This window comes from Heterocephalus glaber, unplaced genomic scaffold (genome assembly GCF_053883595.1).
Source record: "Heterocephalus glaber isolate CG9 unplaced genomic scaffold, H.glaber_assembly_v1.0 deba00001509, whole genome shotgun sequence".
NCBI classification, from domain to species: domain Eukaryota; kingdom Metazoa; phylum Chordata; class Mammalia; order Rodentia; family Bathyergidae; genus Heterocephalus; species Heterocephalus glaber.
In genome coordinates, this window is record NW_028258325.1 from 46,604,587 (window position 1) to 46,630,584 (window position 25,998).

General features: G+C 43.6%; 1 protein-coding gene and 2 pseudogenes across 1 annotated transcript in view; all 3 read right to left on the bottom strand.

Moving 5' to 3' along the window:
• Window positions 1–20,042, bottom strand: part of Spink2 (serine peptidase inhibitor Kazal type 2) — a 31,685-nt gene extending 11,643 nt beyond the window's left edge. Inside the window, exons 1-2 of the mRNA XM_087187707.1 lie at window positions 20,017–20,042; window positions 3,892–4,042 (exon numbers count right to left, since the gene is read on the bottom strand). Of these exons, the coding sequence (XP_087043833.1) occupies window positions 3,892–4,042; window positions 20,017–20,027 (162 nt within the window). The 5' untranslated portion in view covers window positions 20,028–20,042. The remainder of the gene's footprint in view (window positions 1–3,891; window positions 4,043–20,016) is intronic.
• Window positions 1,177–3,759, bottom strand: LOC106009807 (spermine synthase pseudogene; annotated as a pseudogene).
• Window positions 10,244–10,450, bottom strand: LOC147825162 (U2 spliceosomal RNA; annotated as a pseudogene).
• Window positions 20,043–25,998: the final 5,956 nt, after the last annotated feature.

The window sequence follows — 25,998 nt, forward strand, 5'->3', positions numbered from 1 at the left end:
GTTTGCTTTTGTTTCATGGCATCCTTAAATATTTTGACTGTATTCTGGATTATGATTCATTTAGATAATCAAAAAAATTGTCATCCATTGTTTGCTGGTTGGTTATGCCATTTGTTGGTTGCTTGCACTGTGTTGAAAGTTGAGAGCATGGGAGGATTGTGATGTCTTCATATTAGGTTTCTTTGATGGAACATTTTTATTGTTGTGGGCAGGGCCTTGTCTTCCTGTTTTGTATGTGCTGCATTTAGACTTACTTCTACACTGGCTGCTGAATTTACTTGTATTCCTTTCTGACTTGTTTTGTGGTTACGAGATGGCTTGTTGTCTTATTTTATTTTTATTTTATTTTATTTTATTTTTATCTCTTTTGTATAACTTTATTTTTTGGTACTGGGGATCAAACTCGGGACCTTGCGCTTTCGCTTTTGAGGCAGATGGCAGAACCACTGAGCTAAATCCCTGGCTTCTTTTGTAACTTTAATTGAAGCATTGCTATTCATTTTTAACTCTTTCTTAAAAGCACCAAATTTAAAATCTAAATCAATTGTTTTAAAACCATCAAGAACTTCCCTCTGAAACAAAACAATGATGCTCATTCCTCCAAAGGTCCAAATTTAAGTTCTACCAAAATCAAAACAAAACAAAACAAAAAACCCACACAGAAATAAAAATTAACAAAAATCACATTCTAGGGGGTCAGTGCATTTAGCAGTCTTTGCTGTGCTGTCTAATTGTCCTTCAGCTGACTTTCAAAAAAATTAACACCCTAGCTCATCAAAATATACATTTTCCATTTGCTTTTTTTGTGGGGGTACTGGGGATTGAACTCAGGTCCTTGCAGTTGCACAGCAGGCGGTGAAACCACTGAGCTAAATCCCTGGCCGTTTTTCTATTTGCTTTTTAAAATTAAAAATAATAATTAAAAAGAGAAGGCAGGGGAATGGAGAAAAAATAAGAACTAAGATATATCATGTATGCTGTCTCGCAAGTGCAAGGACCCGAGTTTGATCCCTGGTACCAAAAAAAAGATACATCATGTAAAGGTAAAAATTCCCAATGATCGATGTCATCATATTATACACATAAAATGTACCAATATATGTAATGAAAAAAAGATTAAATATAACAAGTGGTACAGCTGTAAAAGTGAGAGAGAGAGAGGGAGAGGGAGAGGGAGAGGGAGAGGGAGAGGGAGAGAGAGAGAGAGAGAGAGAGAGAGAGAGAGAGAGAGAGAGAGAGAGAGAAATTTAAGGAAGTCACAATCAATTGCCTGACCTATTTGATGGCATGTACAGCATATGGAGGTCAGGAAGGCTGTCTGCAGCACACATCATTGGGATATCCATCTTCAGGGTTTAGCTTTCTTCCAAACAGTGTAAAATACCCACAATTCCAAGTATGAAGGGACACAGATGATCTCCTTCGAGAATTCCACAGGACAATACAGGCGCCCAGGCTGTTCTTCGTGGAGCAACAGGGCTTCTGTCAAATTGACACAGTGCTCCTGTGTAAAATACTTCCCATCCTGTTTCAATACTTTCATTGAAGAATCAGTCTGAGAAACTCCCATGTGAAATATTCTTCTGAAGATGTGGAGATTGGAACAGCTGTCAAATTATTAGTCACATAATCAAATTCTCTCCCTTCTTTGGCGTACCTCTTCAGTACTTGAACACAGTCTTCTATAAGAGCCTGACAGCAGTCTCCTTCAAGATTGTTTAAGATGTCACCACATGTTTTGCACATATATTTCTTACGTGCATCGACCACCATTTGGTCAATCTCTACCATAGTGACCATCTTTGGTTTCAGTTTGACTATTTCACATAATATGCCTCCATCTCTGCCTCCCAGAATCAGTACATCTTTGCCAGTGTAATCTTTGGCACTGTCCATGATGGCCTGGGTAAATGCCAAATCACTGTCAAACTAATATCCACTAAGGATGAGAATATTTCCAAACTGCTTTGAGTGTAGAATTTTCATGTTCTGGTAAGGTGAATCTTCGTTTGTGTAGGTTGCTAGGTAGCCATGATTCTGCCAGGTATGCTCTGACTCTGCCATGCCCTGCTCCTGGAAAATGGACTGCAGGCCTTTTAGAATGGTCTCATCATCAGCTTTGGCACCTGGTCGAGTGTGGTTTGCCTGCTGCTGCCATAGTGAGGCCAGACCCTGTGCCAAGCCTGGGGGAGGCAGCAGCAGGAGACTGGAGACCACGCAGGGTGTCAAGCTGTGGGCAGTGGGGAGTGCGCTGCACGGGGGAAGTTGTTGTCTTATTTTAGACAGCTTTTTAGAAGGGCTTTTTGAATCTCTAATGGCTCTTCCATGTGTCTGAGGCTAGGGACAGGTTTTGGCTGTTCACCACAGTTATGAATGGTTATCATTGATGATGGTAATGTACTTCCCAAGACTGCATACCCCTATCTCTGGACAAGAAGGGAATCGGAATTCATGCTCACCCAGGGAGGCACACGTGAGGGTTTTGGCTTATTCAGTGCCTGGGCAGGGGTTTTCTCCCACAGCTGGCAGGACTAGCAAGAAGAAACACGTGTCCTGAGACACAGTGAAGGAACCTGGCTGACAACGGGGGGCGCTACCTCAAAGAACACACATACAACCCCTAACCAATATAGTTGGAGCCCTTCAATCTGCTCTTTAATTTTTTTTCTCTCCCACTTTTTCAAAAGGTTAGAAAGCAGTCATTCAAGTCTCTTGATCAATGGTTTCATTTTTCGATAACAATGTGGCTTCTTAACTGTGTCTGTTATAGCAGGAATCAAATTTAGCTTGTGCTTTTAGAAATACTCTGGAGTTGAAAATGTGAGTTTCAGAGGAAGTAGGTACACATGTCTATAAGGGCGGCTAGTCCTGCCCAACCCATCTTCTGATCTCTCTCCAGATAGCAGCCACCTGTTCTAGAGCAGGGAAGCCTCAGGGGATGCCTTGAGGACATATAAAAACCAAGAGAGATTAAAGGGAGGCCTCCCCCCCCTTTTTTTCCTTTTTTTTTTTTTTGAGGCAGGGTCTTGCTATGCAGTCCAGGCTGAACTTGAACTCTCTGTGTAGCCCAGACTGGCCTTTAGCTCACAGCAGTCCTCCTGCCTCAGCCTCCAAAGTTCTGGGATCACAGGCCTGTGCCATCAAGCCCAGCTTGGTGTATTCTTAAACACTGGAATTTATTCAACCCTCACACTCTAAGAAAGAGCTGTTCAAGGGCTGGGGATTTAGCTCAGTGGTTCTGGTGCCTGCCTCGCAAGTGCAAGGTTCCGAGTTCGATCCCTGGTACCAAAAACAACAACAACAACAACAACAAATTCCATGGCTTTATTATAGCACAATCCTCCTTTGTATCCTGCAATTGATCTTTATAGGGGCCAGGGATTTAGCTCGGTGGTTTCACCGCCTGCTGTGCAAGCCCAAGGACCTGAGTTCAATCCCCGGTACCAAAAACAAAACAAAACAGAAAGAGCTGTTCAATATTTTTCTGCACCCATATATGGCCTGTCTATCCCCTGAAGGCAAAGTGGAATGCAGAGGAAGGTATTGTAAAATATTATTTTACAACTAGAATTATACTATAAGAGAGGGAAAATGGTCAAAGGTAATTTATGTTCAGACTTTCTGTGCATGAAGAGACAATCGTAACTTATGTTCAAAGTCTAGATATAAGACATTGGAAAACTAGACACCATTGGTCTTTAATGTGCAATCTGATACATCTAACATTACTGAGCCAAAGTTCTCTCCCTTGTCCTCCATACCCTAAGGACCAGACTTTGAAGTCAACCTAAATTGAAGCTCTACTGGGCTGTTTCCACCTCTATCTGATTTTGTTAAAGCTCCTGAAGGGCAATACCCCTTACAAGAGGTGAATAGATAATTCAGCCCTACCTGAGTCCATGTGTCCTTTGCTCTCAGGAACCTCAAACAGATCGAACAAGATCTGAAAACGTTTTCAGACAATGGAGGTCTTCGGGAGACTTCCTCAGACCTATGAACTGGACTGGAAAGCTGCAATGTTGCTCTCAGATCACTTTGACTTCTAGCAAAAAAAAAAGCAACATTATGGGCTGCTCTTACATTTGGAGACAAATATCGTATTGTTATCTTTAAAAGACCAGAAGATAACCAGAGTGAACAGCCAGTTCCTAGCAGGAGCCCAAGGAGTCCCTATACAACCTTCTGAATGACCTGCCACCCAGCCAGGAGATAAAATAAAAAAATTTTCAAACATGTATCCTTAAAGGCCTAAAAAGGATGAAAACTAATCACTTCAGTTATTTTAAAATGTCAACTTCTAATTAAAAAAAGATGAATCCCTCCCCTAAAAATAAAATAGTTAAAATCACCTTTAACAGTCTGCTTTCACAGATGTAAAAGGGCTTTTTCCCCCCTTCTGATTCTTAATTTATTCCAAGAGATCTCTGCTAGATGATGACCTATAAGAAAAGTTCTGACTAGTCTATTTATAGTTACAAACCTAAAAACTGTGAAAGGGTTATTGTAGTTCAACTTGGCCAAATACATTTGAGAGTACACTCTAATTTAAATATAATCATCTTGTGTATGTTTGTCCATCTGTTTAATGTGTGTTTAATAAGTGGTTAAAGCACCTATGGCTGCTTCATTTAAAAAAATTTTTTTTTCAGTGCAACAATTACTTTTTCTTTTTTTGGCTCTTTTTGAGATTTCCATAAGACCACCTATATAGGTTTTCAAGGTAGCCAGACTTATTTAACAGATGAAGACTGATAGACTCAAGGCTCACACAGAACTTACAAATAAAAGCCTTAAAGTTTGATAACATAAGGATTATATGTGATTGGATTGCTATATATGTTTTTATGTGTCAATATTCAGATATATGTTAAATGTTAGTTGGTATATGGATAAACAGACACTCATGATATAGGCCAAATACTTTTGTTCACAGGCTTAACAGTTAGTTAACAAGATAAAAATAAAGATGTCTTTAAAGTTGGTAACATTTCCATCCAGCTTGTTAGCAAATTGAGATAATATCAAAAGATTTGTTTTATAAATGCAACATTTGTCTATAATGACTTAAAGGGTTAAAGATTTGGTTCTCATGAGTCATCTGAAGCAATTGTTAAAATATATTTAAGTTGGTTATAATTAAAAGGTTCAGTTTTATATGTCTAAAACAACAAGATTTTCTTAACATATATACTGAAATGCTCGGTTAAACTTACAAAACTAGATTTAAAAACAAAAGGTTCTATATTTTTCTAAATAAGTTTCTAGTGTTATTGTCATTGGCTTTTGGTTACTAAAAAGTAAGCTTTAAGTGTTAAAAAATATTTAAATGTTAATCTACAAAATGTTTTCAAGAGGGCTGGGGATTTAACTCAGTGGCACCGTGCCTGCCTGTCAAGTACAAGGTCCTGAATTCGATCCCCCGTATCCAAAAAATAATAATAATAATGTTTTCAATAATCAGTTTGTGGTGAGTTAAATAAACAACTACTAGGTTAGTTTATGACGTAATTTATATATTTGGGCTTGTATGTATATATATATATCTAAAAATAAGCTATGCTATGAGTCTAAGCTTTAAAGTTAAATTTATAGAGTTAACACTATGTAAGTTTAATACATACAAAGTAACTAATAGATGCCCTCTTTTATGTATGTTTAGACCTTAAACATATAAAATTATAAAAATTTGACATCTCTTTAAATTCAGTCCTGACATTTAAACTTGATCTATATTTGTTGGCTGTGAGTAAACAAACATTTTTGTTATTATATAAATAATATACACATATTGGTATTAAGCATATTTGCAGTCATTAACACCATACACCTTTCATACACCTGAATTTGCCATGAAGCTCTGCATGCTCTTCTTCATTGCTCTGGGCCTCTTTGGTGCTCTGGTTTTGTGTCCTTTTTTCTTGTTCAGTTGATTCCATTAGCATTCCCTCACCTTGGTTTTCACAGTTTTCAATCTGTTTATAACGTTCCTGATACTCATCTTCACTGCTTTCTCTTTCTTCCTTGTTCTCCTCATTGTTACTATCTTTTTCACATTTCTCAGTGGGTTCAGGACTGACAAGCTGAATTTCTGACCAGCTTTTGTGGGGTCAATCTGTTGGCCTCTGTATGTTGAATTCTTGTTTATCTGCTGGTCATTGGCAGAGACCATCTGATCAGCTCCTGCGCCTTCACTGTCTGAGTCTGAATCCTCATCCTCTTCCATGTCAGTGCTTGGTGTACACACCTGGTTTGAGTCATCCTCAGTGTCATATTTGTTGACCATGCATCTTCCTAGAGTTTGTGTGTCTTCTGGTTCTTTGACAGTAGCAAGGTTGTTGACTGAAGAACCTACAACACATCCTTCATGGAAGGTTGTCTTCTCACAGCAACAGATGTGACCTTTGAAGAGGGTTTTGATCTCTTTGTGGAGGGAATGGGAAGCAGATAGATCACCCCCTGTGAGGCTCTCTGTCCAACTGACTTTCAAATGGGATTGCTCTGAGTCCAAGCAGTCACTGCTGGGATTTGGAGTTGCCATGTCTTCAGTCTCCATCGAGTCCTGAGGCTTCAGAAGAAAATGAAGAAAAAGTGTTGGGGAGAAGAACAGAGTCATGTACTTAAGTAATAAGAGTATATGGTCACAAGCACCTCCACTGGGCCTGTCCCCTCCTCTCCTGGGAGGCAGCTCTGTGCTCACCTCAGCAGGTTCATCTTCTTGGAGCATGGGAGACATCTCTGGGACTTGGATGACTTCTGTATTTTCTGGTGGTTTACACATAGGCAGGTCTATACTTGTATCAAGTTTTTCATGCATTTCCTGAGCTGGATGTGGAGAGGAGCTGCTGCCCTGCCGGAAATCTTCCTCAGGTGGTTCACGGAAAAGGAGGTCATTGTCTTTGTCATTTTTCTGAACTTGCTCATCAGGTACCTTATTTTTTTTGCCATTATTTTGAATTTCTTCCTTCAGCTATTCATTTTCCTCTTTTTCACCTCCTACAGTGGATTCAGTTAAGATACAATCTCATTTGTCATATTTCTTATTATGAAAAAGCATGAGAAATAGAAGGATCAAGAAAAAGGAATTGCGCTCCACAGTCAAGGATGGGTTTTATTGGAAGTAAAACCTGAGAGGGACTGTTGGTGGTTAGGCCAGATCGGTGCCATGTCTTATAGGCTATAGGGTTTTATGGGGTTGTAAGAGAAAGTTGTAGCTCTCTTTGAGACAGGGGTATTTTTCAGGCTGTGATCACTGGACTGTTCTGCTTGCATTTGCTTTTCCCAAGGCAGGGCTTACTGGGCCTTGTTGCCCTGGGCCGGTCTATTCTGGGAAAAGGGAATTTAAAGAGTGTGACTCTTAAGGAGGGGTGGGCCTGAAATGGGGAACAGCTCCTTGGTATACAGCTGCTTAAAGTCAGGTATAACCTTCTGGTCCATATGCTGCAGTACAGGAGTTGTATTAGGTGGGAGAAACTCTACTGAGAGCCATGGGAATTCTTCAGCCAATTCTTCTTCCACGTCTCATGGGTAAGCAGGAGCATTGACTATAATGGGAGAGGCTTCAGTGGTAAACTTTTGTCCTCTAGATATTTCTTAACAGTAGGACAGAAAACCTCTCTGATCCACCAAGAAAAAGTACTCTTGTTACCCAGCCTTTTGCATTAGATTTCCACATGACCCCTAGTCTGTTCTTCATGATTTTATGTTTTCTGAACACTCTAGGGATCTCAGAGTGATAAAACAACAGAGGCTTTATCTTGACATCACCACATTGGCATTGGCACATAGCAATAAGGTTAGCCTATCTTTCATAGACTTGTGGCCTGGCATTTTCTTCTCTTCTGGGTAATGTATGTTCTCCTGGGCATTTTCTTCCAGAAAAGGCTAATTTCATCACAGTTGAAAACTTGATGAGAGCAAAAGCCATTTCTCTATGTCATCATTTCGAAGTGGTGTATATAATTTTCAGCAGTTCTTTTATCGGCACTGGCTGCTTCACCATGCCTAGTTACATTATGAACCCTGGTTCTCGCTTTAAAATTTTGAAACCACTCCTTACTGGCATGAAATGTTTCACCATTATCACTTGTTGATGGATTATCCTTTACGACATCTGCATTTATAGCTCTAGCTTTTTCACAAATTATAGACACAGATAGGCAATAACCTGCCATCTGCTTTTCATTCATCCACACTAATAATAGCCTTACTATCTTTTCTAACACTGTTGATTGTGACTTACTAATTTGAGTAACACCTTTAGCAACACTAGCTTCCTTATACAAATCTTTTCTCTGTAAGACTGTCGAGATGGTGGATTTTGTCCTGCTAGACATATCAGTGAAGTCGGTCACGTGAACACCACTCTCATATTTCTCCACAATTTTCTTCTTTTTGATTGTGATGGGCTTCTTTACCTTCTCTTCCTTCCTGAGCTTCTTTTCTAGCTTTCTCGACATCATTTTGACAGCAGTAATGGTAATAATCACATAAAGCACTGGCCAAAATCATGTCCACAAACACATATGTCTGGGCTCAGACTGACGCTTACATATGCTTTTCTGGCATCGATATATCTTTGTACACCTGCACAAGCAGCCAGCATTCAGGTTATAACTCAAGAGTTTGGTCATAAGTTAAAGCTAAAATCCCAGTCATAACCCAAGTTGTTCATATGTCAGGGCAGTTGTAACTTGAGGGTCCACTGTAGTTTAACAGTTTCTTTAAAAAGTCAGTATGGGGTTGGGCATGGTGGCACACACCTGTAATCCCAGCACTCAGAAGACCAAGGCAGGAGGATTGCCACAACTATGAGACCAGCCTGGGCTACATAGTGAGTTCAAGGCCAGCCTGAGCTATATATTGAGACCTTGTCTCAAAAAACAACAACAAAAAAAGTCAGTGTGGGAATTCCATACAGTTTAATAATGGCACTCTTGGGCATTTACCACACAGAAATGAAAATCTATGTTCACTCAGAAACCTATATGTGAATGTTACAAATAGCTTTGTTCTGTTGTTGTTTATTTGGCTTTTGTGTCTTTGCTTCTTTGTTTTGCAGTGCTGGGACCACATCCAAGGCCTCATGTATGCCAGACAAGCTCTGGGCACCATGCCACACCTTGGCCAGCTTTATGTTATGGCCCCAAATGGGAACAACTCAGATGTCTTTACTGACTGAATGGTTAAACGCATGGTATGGCAGCATGCTCACCTCCCGGAGTCCTGTTCAGGAGTGAAAAGGAGTCAGCCATTGGTACAGGCATGGCGTATCTCACAGACGTGAAGCTCAGAGATAGAAAGTTAAGACAGATAGGGCATGGTCCTGAAGAACTGACCTGAAGTAACTCAAAGTCAGGGCTCAAGCGAGTTGACACACAAAGGGCCTGTGTAATTAGCCTGAGTAAATGACTCTCGGGGCCTAATAGACTGCAAAGGACAGTGAGCAGTTTCCTAAGCAAACTGGAAGGGGCCTTGGGGAACTGAAATGCAAGCATGCTGGCCTGCTTCCTTGACATCCACCAGCAGCACCCTGCATAGGTCATGGTCACTGTGCCCAGAACTGTAGATGAGACCCTGACATAAACACCTTCGGGTTTTCTACCTTTCAGAAACCCCCTCCCCAACACCAGGGAGGCTCTTCTTTCTTTTTATTCTTCCTGATAAACATGCACTTCACCATTCCCTACACCTCACTGTTTTTCTGGGCTTCAATCTTCTGTTGCCACAAAACAAGGACCCAAGTTGGGAGGTATAGGGAATTGGAAAGGGGACATCACCAGAGACCCTTGCAGTAGGTCCTGGTCTCCTGTGAGGCAATAAAACACAAAGCTAATAAAAATGAAGAAAAAAATGAGACAGAGAGAAAGCTGGGTCTTGGGGCTGATGATCTACACTGCTCTGGGCAACAAAGACAAAGGCCCCCAAGGACATCCAGTATTTATTGATTACAAGAGTGGGAAGAAAGTGAGCAGTGTATGTTTTGAAGACATCTAATGATATAGGGCCAAAATCTGGCAAGATGGTGCCAAGCAGGGCTGTAAGGGAGGAGACACTGCTTATCTTGCTTAGAGAGAACAAACAGATACTGGGACTGGGTGCAATTAGCAAGCAACCCATTGAGTCAGTGAGAGGCTATAATTCAGGGGAAAGCATTTTAATTTGGGTCACACTGACCTCAGATGCATGTAACTCAACAGAGCCCTGCTACTTCACAGACCAGGGCCTAGGTTTCCATGGCAGCCATTGAGGGAGGGGCTATACTGGCCCAGTCCACCATCTGACATGCCCATTTGAGTCACATAGGGCTTCGGTCTGACTCCTGATATAAAAAAATATAGCTGAATATGGAAAGCAAGAAGCATGTGCCACACATAGCCCGCTAGCCCCCTAGTACTAGGCAGGGATGTCTGCTATACTACACTTGATCTTAGCCAAAAGGCTGAGAAGCGATAGGGATGTCTGCTATAGGAGGGAGCTGGTTTGATCTCAAGATTCTACGCTGAGATGTTAAAAAAAAACCAAAAAAAACTAGTCTCAATTTAAATGGATCTCAAGGACATTATGATGAGATGATTTTTTTTTTTGGTACCAGGGATCAAACTCAGGTCCTTGCACTTGCAAGACAGGCAGCAGAACCACTGAGCTAAATCCATGGCCTATGCTGAGATTTTTTAAAAATCCTAATGTCAAAAAGCTATACACTGTATGATTCCATTGTAGAGCATTCTTGAAATGATAAAATCCTAGAGATAATAAGCAGATTAATAGCCAAGAGTGTAGAGTAGAAAAGGAGTGGGCACAGCTCTATAAGGGTAGAATGGGGGAGTCATGTAATGGAGCTATCCTTTTGTGGGAAATGGTAGAATTCAGCTATCTAGTTCACAAGAAGTTTGTTAACTAAGAGAATTAAGTCATTTCTGGGAAATTCCACAAGTCTGTTTGTTAAAAGAATGCCAGAAAACTTTGAGACCTTGTAAAAGTCTCACAGGAGAAAATCAGGTTTTCCTAGTTTTCTTATTTACCATTTTCTGGGGTCAGAGGACTGTGACCCAATGACTCTACAGGTGGTAAGAGAGATACGACTCACTATGCACATCTGTGATGTTTATGGTGGGCCGGTGGGCTTGATTTTTGGCTAAAAGTCTTCCTGCTCTCTTGATACTATCTGATAAGAGGAGGGCTGCGGTGTGCTCTTTGATGTACGGGATTGGTGAATGGAAACAGGTGACTTGTGAATTCTCCTGTAGCTTTTGTGAGTCACTTAAAGTCACTGGTTATCATCAGAGGTAAAAATCAGAAAGACAATAACCAGAATAACTAAGCTGCTTTCCTACATGTATAAAAGCCTTGCTTCTTTCCTTTGTGATTGTCAAATAGTGCCAGAGGAATTAAACTGCTGTTCATCCCCCAGGCTGTCTCCTTTATTTTCTTTAAAAGTTGGTGCTTTCTGGGGTCTCCGGTTTCCCTCAAGAGAAACCAACATCCTTTATCTTGAAAGAACAAAAACCAGCCAACCAAGGTGGTACAGGCCTGTAATCTCAGCCCTCTGGGAGGATGAGGCAGGAGGATTGTAAGTATTTGTTTTAGATAGTTGGGTGCACTAGTGCTTGTTGCATAGATATTTATGATTGTCACCTCTTCCTCTTGGATTCTTCCCTTTACAAGAATGTAGTGTCCTTCATCTCTCTTAATCAGAGTTGGTTTGAAATCTACTTGATCTGCAAAGAGTATAGCTATTCCCGCTTTTTTTCGGGTTCCTGTCACATGGAGTATTGTTTTCCACCCTTTAACTTTCAGTCTATGAGTTTCCTTTTGAATTAAGTGTGTTTCTTGTATGCAGCATATTGTTGGATTTTGCTTCTTGACCCATTCTGCCAGTCTATTTCTTTTTATTGGTGAATTGAGACCATTAACGTTGATGGTTATAACTGAAACATATTGACTTGTCATTGCCATGACTTTTTCTTTTTGTTGGGTTCTCCCCCTTTACATTTAATTTCTTGTCATGCCAGATGAGTTCATTCTGCTTTGCTTCCTGGGGTTGTGATCCTCAATGTCTGTTCCTAGGATATTGTGTAAAATTCTTTGGAGCACTGGATTGGTATTCACGAAGTTCCTAAGGTGCTCTTTGTCATGAAAGTATCTTATTTCTCCATCCATTTTGAAAGATAGTTTTGCAGGGTACATCAATCTGGGTTGGAGGCTGTTTTCTTTTAGGGCTTGGGATATGTCACTCCAAGCTCTTCTTGCCTTGATGGTTTGTGTTGAGAAGTCTGCTGTGATTCTGATGGGCTTTCCTTTGTATGTGATTTGTTTCTTTTTTCTAACTGCTTGTAGAACTTTGTTCTCCTGTTGAGTGTCTGGAATCTTCACAATTATATGCCTATGTGTAGATTTTTTTTGATCAAGGCTATTTGGAGTCCCATATGCCTCACTTATCTGTATGTCAAGCTCTTTTCCCCTGCTTGGGAAGTTTTCTGTCATTATTTCTGTGAAGAGATTTTTTATGTCATCTCCACTCTCTCCTGTTTCTTCATTGAGCCCAATCAGTCTTATGTTATTCTTCTTTGCATCATCTAGCAGCTGCTGGATTGATTTCTCATGTTCCCTTATAATTTTGAAGCACTTTTTCTTTTCGTGGTCACTAATTGCAATCTTATCTTCTATATCTGAAATTCTGCCCTCACATTGGCTCATTCTGCTGTGTAGACTTTCAATGGAGTTTTTCATGTCCTGGAACTCTATTTGCATCTGTTTTATGGATTCCATTTGTTTCTTATGTTGGGATTCCATCATGTTCTTGAGCTCCTCTCTAGATTTATTAATCATGTCTTGCACTAGGGGCACAATTTCTCCTGTTATCTGAGAAATTATTTCTGATTTCATTTTTTCCAGATCCCCTTTTGTTGCCAGTTCAGTGGGTCCAAGTGGTTGAGTATCAGAGTGTTCCATCTCATTTCCCATTGGGGTTGCTGTAAGGGATCTGGAAGTGTGGTTTTGAGACTTATTTACGTGTTTTCTCATTTTGACTGGGGGGGGGGGCTGTTGGTGCCTGCACAGATTACTTCCTCTGAGCTGGGAGAGGTGGGACAGGGGCCGGGAGCAGAGGTAGGGATGGTGGCCCAAAAGCCCTTTCCTGTGGGCTGGGAGCAGTGGGAGGGATGGTGGCCGGGAAGCCCCTTCCTCTGGGCCAGGAGCAGTGGGACAGAAGGTGGCCCAAAAGCCCTTTCCTCTGGGCTGGGAGCAGCGGGAGGGATGGTGACCGGGAAGCCCCTTCCACTGGACCAGGAGCAGTGGGACGGTGGCTCAGAAGCCCCTACCTCTGGGCTGGAAGGAGTGGGACTCAGTACTGTGGTCTGGTGGTCTGATGTCCTCTGCGTCTTTGTAGTGTGGAACCAGGTGGCTGTACAGAGGAGCGGCGGGGGCGGGGGCGGGGGTGGGGGGTGTCCAGTAGATTGTTGCCGGGGTGGGGGCTGATTCGGCATGTTCCGCGTGACCCGCGACATCGGTAGGGCGTGCGCAGACCTGCCTGTCTGCAGCAGGCTGATTCGGCATGTTCCGCGCAACTCCAGGAGGATTGTAAATTTGAGCTCAACCTGGGCCATTTTGTGCCTTAGCCAGATCTTATCTCAAAAGAAAAAGAAAAATAGGCCTGGAGATATAGCTCAGCGGAAAAGCTCTGAGCTGACTCTCTAGTGCCACCTCTAAAAAGAAGTTCATTCTGATACAGAGGCTAAGTAAATGCCTGAGTTGCTCAGACTGGACTGCCCTCTTGCCTCAGCCTCCTAGAGTGCTGGGATTTACAGGAGTGGCCACCATGCACAGCTTGCTTGCTTTTGTTTTTTTTTTTTTTGAGGGCGGGGATTCACTATGTTGTTCAGGCTAGGCTCGATTTCTCTCAGGATCCTCCAGCCTCAGCCTCCCAAGTGGCCGGGACTATAGGCGTGCCCACCCCCCTTCCATCTGTTCTGTCTCTTAACTGGGCTGATGGTCAGAGGAATCTACAGATGTGCCACAACCGCATAGAACTAAATACAGGAATATACACAAATGAGCACAGGGAGCCCTGGTAAAGTCGGAGGATTATGTTAATGTCAGTTTTCTGTTTTCACTACTACCCTGGAGTTATGTAAGTGTGTCTCCTTGGGGATCCACCTCTCCGCCCTACAGTCGCGCATGGCGCAACAATGTTTCACTGGCAGTGGCAGCGATGCACACAAAATGGTCCCTCAGGGTTGGAGAGCTGAGTAAGTCCTCTGTGTGTTTGCACCGTGATGAAATAACGTAACGGCTCACCTCTTAGAATGCGTCTCCTTCCGCGAGTGATACGTGACTATACTTTTTATAAATGCATGTGAGTCTAGCACTATCCCAGAATTTAAAAACATATTTTAAATGTGGCTCTAAAAATTATATGTGGAACCTAAAAAGTAGAGGAAAATAATTCTAAATATTTTAAGCAGACATTCTTTCCCTGAATTAACATTGCTGCTACTTAAATGAACCTAAATAATTAATGTCAACTTAGGAAACTGTAATGACCTTAAGCCTAAGTGTTGAGGATATGCAGTTTTATTATTTTCTACAAGGAATGGCAATTTATTTCATTTTTGTGTTTTTGAGACAAGGTTGCTATGCAGTCCAGTCCAGGTTTCAACTTGCTATGTATTTGTGGCTGGCCTCAAATTCCCAATCCCCCTGCCTCAGCCTCTCCAATACTGGGATTAGAGGCACACACTGCCACAACCAGCTAGGAAGGGCAAGTAAATATAAAGTAAGTAAACTGGCTGGGCATGATGGTACACACCTGTTATCCTAGTCCTCGGGAGGCTGAGGCAGGAGGACCTGCATGAGTTCAAGGGCAACCTGGGCTACATAGTGAGTTCAAGGCCAACCTGAACTATCTAGCAAGACTGTCTCAAGAAAAAAAGTTTTATGTATACTGTATATGGTAAGTAAACTAATGTTTAGCTTTTTTAAAGAGTGTTAACTGAAAGATTCTCAAACTCACATAACAAATTCAAATGCTCTCTGATCAGAGTACAGAGCAGCTGGGGTATCTTAGAGCAGTGCCCAGGCAGGCTCTGCCCACAGTGACCCTGTTTTGGAAAAGCAGCAGGTGGTGACTGCACTGAGTGTGCAAAGGAGGAGGCAGAGGACCTGGTCACTGTCTGTTCCAGCAGATGACCCCTGGGTGCCGGGCCTAACTGCTCTAGCTGCACAGAGCCATCATCAATAAATTAATCTTGTGCATAAAACATTGCCATCCATAAACTTATCAACTTAAATCAAGGACACATCAAGTGACATGTGACACATCCAAGTTATGGCAGAGAAAACCAAACCCAGGAGCTTACCAGGCACCACCTGCCCTGATGGATCAAATAAAAGGACAGTCTCCCAACACGGGGTGGGTGGTGCCACACTGGCCTTCCAGCTCATTGGGCCACCTGGTGACCTCAGTACAAGGCCCTCAGCCAAGAACTCTGGGCCCCCTGTCCCCCAGCTTGGCCTCAGCTCCATTTCCCTGCTTGGCATGACCCCCTCAGCTCCAGGCTTTGAACCAGCTCTGCCCCTCACAAGCCCTGGCCTCCTCACAGGGAAGCTTGGTCTGGGCTATGATTTCATCTGCCCCCTGCATTGACTCCTTCAGCTCTGCCTCTGCACCCCGCAGGCCCTGTTCTGTAACCGGTACATCACTGGGGGAAGTGTGACTTGTGACTGGTGTGTCACCAGTGTTAATAATTAAGGTTGGAATAAAAGAACTTGGGATTTCCTGGCTCACTGGGTCGAGCTCACTGGCTGAACCTTAATTACTCAACTTCATAAGTTGATGAATTTACTGTCATTCGATAAATTCTGACATTGTGGGAAAACACAAATGTGTCAGGTGTATGTTACTGACAACACTCACTCACAGCACAGAATATAGATCCTGATTATTTTACCAAATGTGGTCACTACAGGCAAAATGACCAGAAGGGTGAGAATTAAATAATCAGGGGGCAGGGTACTATCTTGCCCAGGCGGACCTCAAACTCCTGGGTTTGAGGGATCGTCCTGTGACAGGGTGGTTCCTTTAGGAATGGCTCACCAATCAAAAGTATTCCAGGTTCTTCTGGCCTCGAACAAAGAACTGCATGAGACAAGCCAGTAACAGTGCCAAGAGTTTGTTTGCAAAGCAAGAGGTGAAAGGTTATGAGAAGAACTAGCTCTAGAGTGAACTTGGGCCAAACAAAGAGAGGAAAAGATAAAAGCAAAAATAAACGTACGCTCTGCATCTAGGAGACCTAGATGGGCTACTGTGAGGAGCCAAGATAGCGGCTCCCACAGTGTCTCCTCTCTTTTACATTCTCCACATCTCATGGGAGCTTGAGAGAAGTTCCACATACCCGGTCCTGAGAATTATTTGGCACTGTCCTTGGACCTAGTGATTGACAAGTCCTGCTCATTTTCCTGGCCCGCTTTGCCATGTTCTATCTCCTGTATTACTCCTGCCTCAGCCTCCCCAGGGCTGGATTTATAGGTCTGTGCCACCACACCTGGTCAATAATATTTACTATAACCTAACTTTGTTGCCCTGCTTTACAGAATGTCAGGAAGTTATGATGTGTGCAGAGTGTTTAGGGGCTTATATGTACTTCTGGTTACCTGGAAAACAGCTAGAGAAATACAGTGGCCAAATTTAGATTTTATTGAAAATGTTTTCAAGAACCAGGCATAGGGCTGGGAAGTTAGCTCAGTGGTTTCACTGCCTGCTGCACAAGCGCAAGGACCAGAGTTCGATCCCTGGTACCAAAAAAACAAAAAACCAGGCATAGTGGCCCACACCTATAATCCCAACACGAAGGAGGCTGAGGCAGGAGGATCTGGAATTGAGGCCAGCTTGTACAACAGTGAGACCTGATCTCAAAAACAAATGAACAGGGCCGGGGATTTAGCTCAGTGGTTCTGCCTCCTGTCTCGCAAGTTCAAGGTCCTGAGTTCAATCCCCAGTACCAAAAAAAAAATGTGAATAGCTCCTGGGAGCTTATTACACAGTATATAGTTCTCAGGGTTGTTTTGTTTAGTTGTCTTTGTTGGTTTAGGTGGCCATAAGAGAAGACCAAGTCTGGTGACCTACACAGCACTCCCTGCTCACAGATGCATGATGCAGGTCGATGAGGTCGGCGCCCCTACTGACCTGCACATGGTTGCCTTCCACTGTGTCCTCACATGCTGCATAACAGTCTCTCTCTCTCTCTCTCTCTCTCTCTCTCTCAAATGTTGAGACATGTCCTCACTATGTTGCTCAGGGTGGTCTCAAACTTGCAATCATCCTGCTCAGACTCCTGAGTAGCTAGGACTATAGGCACATGCCAGCACACCTGGCAGAAACTAATACCTTATAAAGGCATCAATCTCATTACTGAGGGCTCCACCACTATGACCTAATTACCTGCCAAAGGTCCCACCTCCTAATATGGTCACCTTAGAGGTTAGGATCTCAACACCTCAATGGGGTGGGACACGCTCAGTCCATATGGTAACACTGACATCAATAAATGTGAATTATACTTCTTTGGAAAAATTTTTTTCAAGGGTCTTTGCACTACATCCCCAGCTCTTTATATTAGTTTGAGACAAGATTTCTCTGAGATGCAAAATTGCCCAGGTTAGGCTCCAACTCATGATCCCCAGGCTCAACCTCTCAGAGGACTAGGGTCACAGGTGTGTGCCACCATGCCTAGCTTCAGGTGTGACCCCTACTACTTATAGGAAAAAGTTTTAGATAACTTAGTAGATTGAACATTAAGGTAGTTGTAGAAGCAAAATAAGTAATGTGTTCCTTTAAGATTTGCTTTTCCGGGTCTGGGGATTTAGCTCAGTGGTTCCACTGCCTGCCTCGAAGGTGCAAGGTCCCAAGTTTGGTCCCCAAAAGATTTGCTTTTCCTGTAACTCTCATTGTTTAAGGTGACTGTAATCTGACTCTTTAAGCAGTAACTTCATTAACCTAACAAAGTTGCAATGCCTGGGTGAATTTACAATGTATATGTGCCTATCTGGTGTCTTTGACTTGTAAATAGGAACTAGAATTGTATTTAAACATCAATGACCACTAGGGATGAGATAATGGCTAAAAAGGATATAAAAAGGGAAACACTGAACAAGGGGGCTGGCAGATATTAACCAGACCAGTTTCTGGTGGTCCCACCCACTTGCAGGAAGCAGAAATTTTATTATTTTACCCAAATTCTGTATCTCCATGTATTTCTTTCTGAGATTTCTGGAGCACTACAAAGATATTTCAAACTCTCTTTGAAATACTGCTGGCATACTTCACAATTTGGAAGTTACAAGGAAAAAAAAGTTGAAAAAATAAAGGTAAATTTTTTAGTGAAACCATTGCAACCATCCAAAATGATACATTATTGTTAAAGTGTCATATTTAGGCTGAGTGTGGTGGCATACATCTGTAATCCCAGCACTTAGGAGGCTGAGGCAGGAGGATGAAAAGTTTGAGCCAGCCTGGGAAATTCAGTGAGAGTGTATCTCAAGAAATAAAAGGCTGCTGGGGATGTAGCTCAGCAGTGCAGCACCTGTGTGGCAAGCAGAAAGTCCTGAGCTCAATTCCCAGTACCAAGAAAAGAAAAGAAATAAAAGGCCCAGCACAGTGGCACACACATGTAGTCCCAGCACTCAGGAGGCTGAGGCAGGAGGATTGCCATGAGTTTGAGACCAGCCTGGGTTGCATAGTGAGTTCAAGGTCAGCCTGAGCTACATAGTGAGATTCTGTCTAAAAAAAAAAAAAAAAAAAAAACCAAGAAATTTCAAAAGGGTCATGGATGTAGGTCAGTGCAAAGGCCTGGGTTCAATGTCCAGTACCACATGCACACACACACACACACACACACACACACACACACACTCAAAGCACTTTGTATAACTGGATTCTCTGAATCAAAATCAAACTTTTGTGAGGGTGTGGCAAGTATGATTTCTTTTCATAAAAAATTAGGTTAGGTTTGCTAACAAGTAATGGGTGTATTTATTGTTACTTTTAAAGAGTTTATAATCATTTGCTAAATTTGTTTTAATTTCTAATATGATTAAATATTATTGGTCATCACATACACAAATATGATGTCCTCAATCTTTTTTTTTTGTACCAGGGATTGAACTCGGGTCCTTAAGCTTTCGAGGCAGGCAGCAGAACCACTGAGCTAAATCCCCAGCCCTGTCTTTGATCATTTTTAAGAGTAGAAAAGGATCCCAAGACGGAAACATTTGAGATCTCCTGCTCTATGAACAGATGCATTATTCCCAACACAAGCTTAAAGAACTGAAAGAAGGTCCAGAAGATATGGTATAAAAAACAAGCCACCGTAGTGCCTATAACACCAGCACTTTGGGAGGCCGAAGCAGGAGGATCAAAAGTCCAAGCACAACCTGAGCAATGTAACTTCTTAGAGAGGCCATACAAAAAATGAAAAGGTCTGGGAATGCAGCTCCGGGCAAATGAGGCAGGAGAGTTGGGCGTGGCCAACTGACTCAGCAAGTGGGTGTGGCCTCTCAATCATGGAGATCCAGAACACATGCGCAGAAAACAGTTCCCGCTGGGATCAATCAGAAAGTGTTAGTTCAAGTCTTCTGGCAATGAAATCAAGTAGGTTTTTTTTTTTTTTTTTCCGGTACCGGGGATTGAACTTGGGTCCTTGCGCTTGTGCAGCACGCGGCGAAACCACTGAGCTAAATCCCTGGCCCTCAAGCAGGTTTTTGATAGGATGGCCTAGGACTGATGTCAGCCTGAAGAAGGGTGATAACAAAAGCTTCCCATTAATCTTGTGGTCACTGGGAGCACTCTTGATGGCTCATTCTCTGCAGAGCACACTTCTTTTCCTACCTTTAACAAATGCAGGGCCAGGGATTTAGCTCAGTGGTTTCACTGCCTGCTGCCCAAGCGCAAGGACCCAAGTTCAATCCCCAGTACCAATAAATAAATAAATAAATAAATAAATAGATGCAAAGCCTTGCTACCTTTTTTGCATGTCTTGTCCTATTCTTTGTTCAGGAGACCAGGTATTGCAGATGGGTAAGTTAATTAAATATCTTGTAGGCAGTTAGACAGAGCTGGCCCTGGAGGTACCAACATGGAGGACAAAGGAGCCAACATGGAAGACAGTGGAGGAGCCAACAGGGAGGACAATCAAGACGCATTCACTGAAGGCCAGCACTGTAAAAGGAGAGAAACTACCACACTCACATAGGATAAATAGCAGTGATTGATATTCTAAATATGTGTCAATCACCTGAGTGGGAGACAAAGATCTTCCAAGAAAAATCCCTGACCCACCCCTTACCACCGAAAATCCTTGCTACGTGACTTGTTTCCTCATTGGATTCCCATTCAATCAATATTACCTAAGCAACTGTACTTGTAATCTTACTAGTTGACTACAGTTTTGTCCCACCTTGAACCTGCCTCACCTTGTGGCTTTGTCCCATAAAACACCTTTGAAAAGCAGGGTGAGTGGGCAACCCACTTTCCCATCCCCCTTCTATTCTCTCTTAGACAGAAGCTATCTTTCTCTCAATAAATTTTACTACTCTTAACCTCTATTGTTCCTAGAATTCATTCTTCGATTTTAGAGAACATGAACTCACATTTTAGATATCTAGTAGGTTTGGAAGTTACATCTATTCCCCCTGTATCACAGGGACCTGGAAAGAATCCCTGAAAGTCTACAGCACCCCAGAACCCAGTAATATGGAAGCCCTGGGTTCAGTCTCCAGTACCTCAAAAAAGCCACCAGGCACAGTGGCTCATGCCTACAGTTTTATCTACTCAGGAGGCTGAAGCAGGAAGACCACAGTGAGCCCAAGAGTTCAAGGCCAACCTTGGCAACATCAAGAGATCCAGTCTCAAGTCAAAAAGCGGAGCCTGGTGCCATGTGATTTGCCTTCCATTCAGCTCTGTGAGCTGGATACTAACCTGGGTCAGAAATGGACATAACTGGAACTCTACTGTATTAAAGCAAGTTGGGCAACAGAATGTGCATGTTCTTTAAATTTCTTAGGGCATCTACTTCTTTTCACTCGCTATGTAGTTCAGGCTGCCCTTGAACTCACTATGTAACTCAAGATGGCCTCAAACCTTCGGTGATCCCCCTGCCTCGGCCTCTCCAGTGCTCCGCCTGAAAGGAGAATCTTGCCTCCGTGGTTCAAGCTGGACTTGCTACAGGAGATTCCCCGCTTGAAATTTTTCTTTGTTCAACATGTCCCAGCCAACTTCCACATCTCAGGAATGTCTTTGTCTCTGGAGTAGTTTTGTCATTTTGCCAAAATGAAATATCAACCTCATGCTTAAATACCCAATAAGCTTGCTGGTAATATTATGTACAAACTAATACCACAGTTGAGCCCACCTGCTAATGCATATTTGAACTCTGTAACCAATAAATGTATACTAGATGTGCCTTGCTTGTAACTGCCCCCTCCCAGAAAGTATATCACTCTTGATCAAGCGCTGGACAAAGACCAGTCTCCTGTGAGCGAATGCAGGCTAGCCTGTCGGCATAAATAAAGCCTTACTTTCACTTTGTCTCCGAGGCTCCTGGTGTGCTTTCCATCCTCTCGGACTAGCAGCAACGAGCTCACCAATCGGACGGAGAATTGCCGTTTCATGTGGGGGCTTGTCCAGGATGGATCCACTGCACTGATGGTTTGATCATCAGTCGTAACCCTGGGGTGGGGGCAGCGACCCTCCCCAAATCCGTGTGGACAAGGCGCAGCTCTTTGAGGTTTATCCGAGTCTCTCCAGGGCTTGGGAACGCCCTCTGTCCACCGCGTGGGGGTCGCGGAACCCAGAGGAACGAAGAACCCATTGTTCGGTTGATAATCAGTGGACCGAAGTAAGCCCCCGGGGCCCTCTCCCAGTTAGCTCTGGTTCTGGTTTGTCCGCTCTAACTTGGGGCACGGGGACTTGATCAACCCCCGTAAGCATTCCCGTTTGATTTGGGTTAGGAGAATGCTTATTCTGCCTGGTCTGGATTCTGTTCAGTCAGGACCCTGGCGGGGGCGGGGGGGGGGGGCGTTTAAACTGTGTATGTTTGATGTGTGACTCGATGCTTGTAGCGATCAGTGAAATAAATATGTTGGACCTCGTCCCCGAATTAGATTAGCGACGAACTCTCAAAGCACGACACAGTCCTGGGATCTTACTGGAGAACTTTATTTTCCCGCCAGGACCCATGTACACTCCAACCAAGTGGGAGGACAAAGGCCCCAACTGAAATGAGGACTGCATATTTAAAGGGAAAAACCACAGAAAAAGTCCCTCCTCCCATTCCGCTGGGTTACGGATTTTTGCAGAAGCTGGTTACAGAAGCCAAGATAAGCACAGTTAGTCCTTCCCATTCCTCTGGGTAACGGTTTGTTGCAGATCACCTGAAAACAGTTTCTGTTTATCGGTTAGGTGTGGGGTTTTCTCCCGAGAGACAGAGTGCAGCTGGAAGTCACATATTTGCAAAATGGAGGAGAATGTTTTCAACATGGTGCTGGTTTTGCTAAGTTGGGTCTCACAAAATAGACTGATTCGCCTGTGGCCCACGACGAAGGCCAGGGTCCCCCCCTTACTGGCTTTGATTGGGGTCAGACTGCGATACTGTGAACGTGTCTAGCAAGGCTGAGTGGATGCTCTCGAGACGAGAAACTCATCCTAGTGCCCGGATGGTTCCTAAGGTGGCCGAGAAGCCCACGGCCAGCCGACAAACATATGGCTCCTCTGAGAGGAGGGGCGCCCCAACCCTTTGTCTGTCCTCGACTCCGCTCAAGGGTGCACTGTACACCGCAGCTCCCATGTCCGGGAGGCTGCTCTGTCCAAGTCCGTGGTTTTTCTCAAAGCTCTTGGAGCTTCTAAACCTGGAGATGATCTCACTCATCCATTGCTTATCTTACCGACCTTCGCAGTGTCCCTTCTGTGCCAGGAGGTCACTACTGGGACGAGGCAATTGGGAAGTACAGGGAGAAACACTTCATCTCCCCATACTTCTTAGTCCTGTCTCTGGACCAAAGCGCTCTGATTGGGACATAAGGTGCGCCTTTGTTCTTTGGAACCGCCCACACTTTGGTTCCTGCCTCTCGGTCCACCTCTTTTGTCATCCTGCCTCGATTCCTCATCTGCTTCCTCCATATCTGCCGGAGGAACACTATGTCTGGGGCCCGCTTCAGTGACGCCATTTTACGGATTATAGGCTCAATAGGAGTCTCCCCAAGTTTGTTCACTGGCTTTTTCCCCTTGATACGATTGAGATTTTGGACAGGTACTTGAATCCAAACAGGAGGGGTCTATGGCATTGTTGCCCAGCTAGCCCATTTAACTCCCCAACCAATCAACCTTTGAGCTTACTTGATTTGTCCCTTGAGGCACTGTTGAAACCCCTGAAGCTGGAACTCTATTGCCTATATTTTGCCTTTCGGGAGTGGAATCACCAGAAAAGCAAGGCTGGCTGAAGGAGGTATAGGGAACAGCTCCGGCTCAAGTCATCTTCCCCCAACTCAGATCCCCACCCTACTGAAAATTGACAGGCTGATAAATTTGCCCAACAGGGGTCGGATGCAAGGCTAACCATGGATGTCTGTTTTACTGTTCAGACCCATCTCTCCAGATTTTGAGTTAAGATTTTTACGACTGTGTAGATAAAGGGGTCAGACTCCCTGCGGTTGCTGATAATCACCGGCCCATGGAGTCCCTTGACTCTTTCTGCTCTCCCTCAAGGAGCCCCAATTCCCAGTGGGACCTATCTGTTTAGTCTTGTACTGGGACTTTTCTGTCTCTATAAGGAGGGACTGAGAACACTTGAGCTGTAGAAATAAGATGGGAGCCGCAGACACCTTTGACTCCCTCTCTCTGAAACAAATTATCACCGAAATAATGGCCCCTACTTTATTGACATAACTCACTAACTTGTAGCCTTGTTCATTAGAAGCCCTTCCCTCCTCTTTCCCTCCTCTCAGACTGTTTTTCCTAAACTTCAGGTCCACAGGAACTGCACTCCAACCGCTGGAAAGCTTTTGGAGGCCTGCTTCCTATATTTTGTATCACGCAGCACTGTTCACTTGTGCACCACATACATTGAACACCATGGGTGCTAGCCAGACTAAGCCTGAGCCTACTGTATTGGAGTGTATATTAAAAATTTTCAAAAAGGGGTACTCCACTGGAGGCTATGGAGTAAAAATGAAACCCCCCAAATTTCTTACCTTCTTCGAATTGGAATGGCCAGCCTTGTGTCCCAAGTGGCCTTCAGAAGGGATTTTAAAAATTGATCTAAGAGGCCAGGGATTTAGCTCAGTGGTTCCGAAGCCTGCCTCACAAATGCAAAGACCCTAGTTAGGTCCCTGATCCCCCCCGCAAAAAATTGATCTAGTCCGCCTGGTATGGGACAAGATAACTGAACCAGGGGATCACCCTGAGCAGTACCCTTATATAGACACCTGGCTAAATTTGTGTATGAAACCTCCACCTTGGCTTTGTGCAGGTGTAGCAGGGGAACCAAATGCTATTCTGCTGGTAAAGAGAGACCAAGACAGACCAAAATGTAATGATCAAGGGTCTGAGTCTAAGAATGAGGGAAAGCAGGAAAAACCTAAAAGATGTTATCCCATCCTGACAACGGATGAAAACGAAGAGCCCATGAGGGCCCCACCATATGTGTCACAGCCACCAGCTTCTGCATCAGCCCCTCCTCCCTGGAGCCTTTTCCATCACCACCAGCTACAGGCTTGCCCTCTTCTGTCTCATCCCCTGAAGGGATTCATTCACCAAGTGGACCTGCCTCACTCAGTATAGGACCCATTCCAGATCTGATCATGACTCTAACTGTTCCTAGAGAAGATGAATGGCAGTTACATCAGGCTGAATTTCTCCCTTTTGAAAATCCTGAGGCCTTAAAAGCTGTTTCCCAAAGTATGGGCAGAAGGGGCCCCACCAGGGCTTGCCAGGAATAATGAATGCTTCTTTAATCATTGAGTTGAAGCCAAATGCTGTTCCCACTGCCATTAAACAGTACCCTATGCCAAGAGCTGTCCGCCTAGGGATTCAACCTCACATTGATCATCTATGGAAGTTTGGAATCCTAATGGACTGTGAGTCTCCATGGAACACCCCATTACTCCTAGTAAGAAAACCAAATGGAGATTTCTGACCTGTACAGGACCTCCGTGGTATCAGTAAAGCCACAATAACTCTACACTCAGCCATCCCCAACCCATATACACTCCTATGTCTCCTTCCTCCAGAAGCTGCTTGGTTCACTTGCCTAGACCTAAAAGATGTCTTCTTCTGCTTACAAATTGTACCTGAGAGTCAGCCATTATTTGCCTTCTAATGAGAGGATCCTGACACTGGAAGAAAAGGACAAGTTACTTGGACTAGATTGCCACAAGGGTATAAAAACTCTCCTACTCTATTTGGAGGAGCACTTGCAGCTGATTTGACTAATTTCCCATGCAAGACTATGACTGCACTCTGCTGCAATATGTGGATGACTTGCTACTCTGTGCTGCTAAACAAGATCAATGCTGGGATGGAAGCTGTGCCCTGTTAGCCACCTGCAGGAGGCTGGATACAAGGTTTCATGGGGCAAGGCCCAAATTTGTAAATCTAAAGTATGATACTTGGGCTTTGACCTGGAAAGAGGACTGAGGCAGTTGGGACCAGCGCAGAAGGAGGTCATATGCTCCATACCTAGGCCTAAAACAAAGAAACAGCTAAGAGTGTTTTTTGGGAGCTGTGGGATTCTGCTGCATATGGATTCCAGGCTTTGCCCTACATGAAACGTTGACTGGAGACAAGAGTGAGGCTGTACCACTAGAATGGACTCTCGAGCAGGACCAATTTTTCAAGGGTCTTGAGGTTGCCCTCTCCTCTGCTCCAGCTATCATACTCAGAATGGCCAGAAGCATTTCCCACAAGAACAGAAAAGGCAAATGATGTATGTCGTGCCCTGCTTAAAGAGA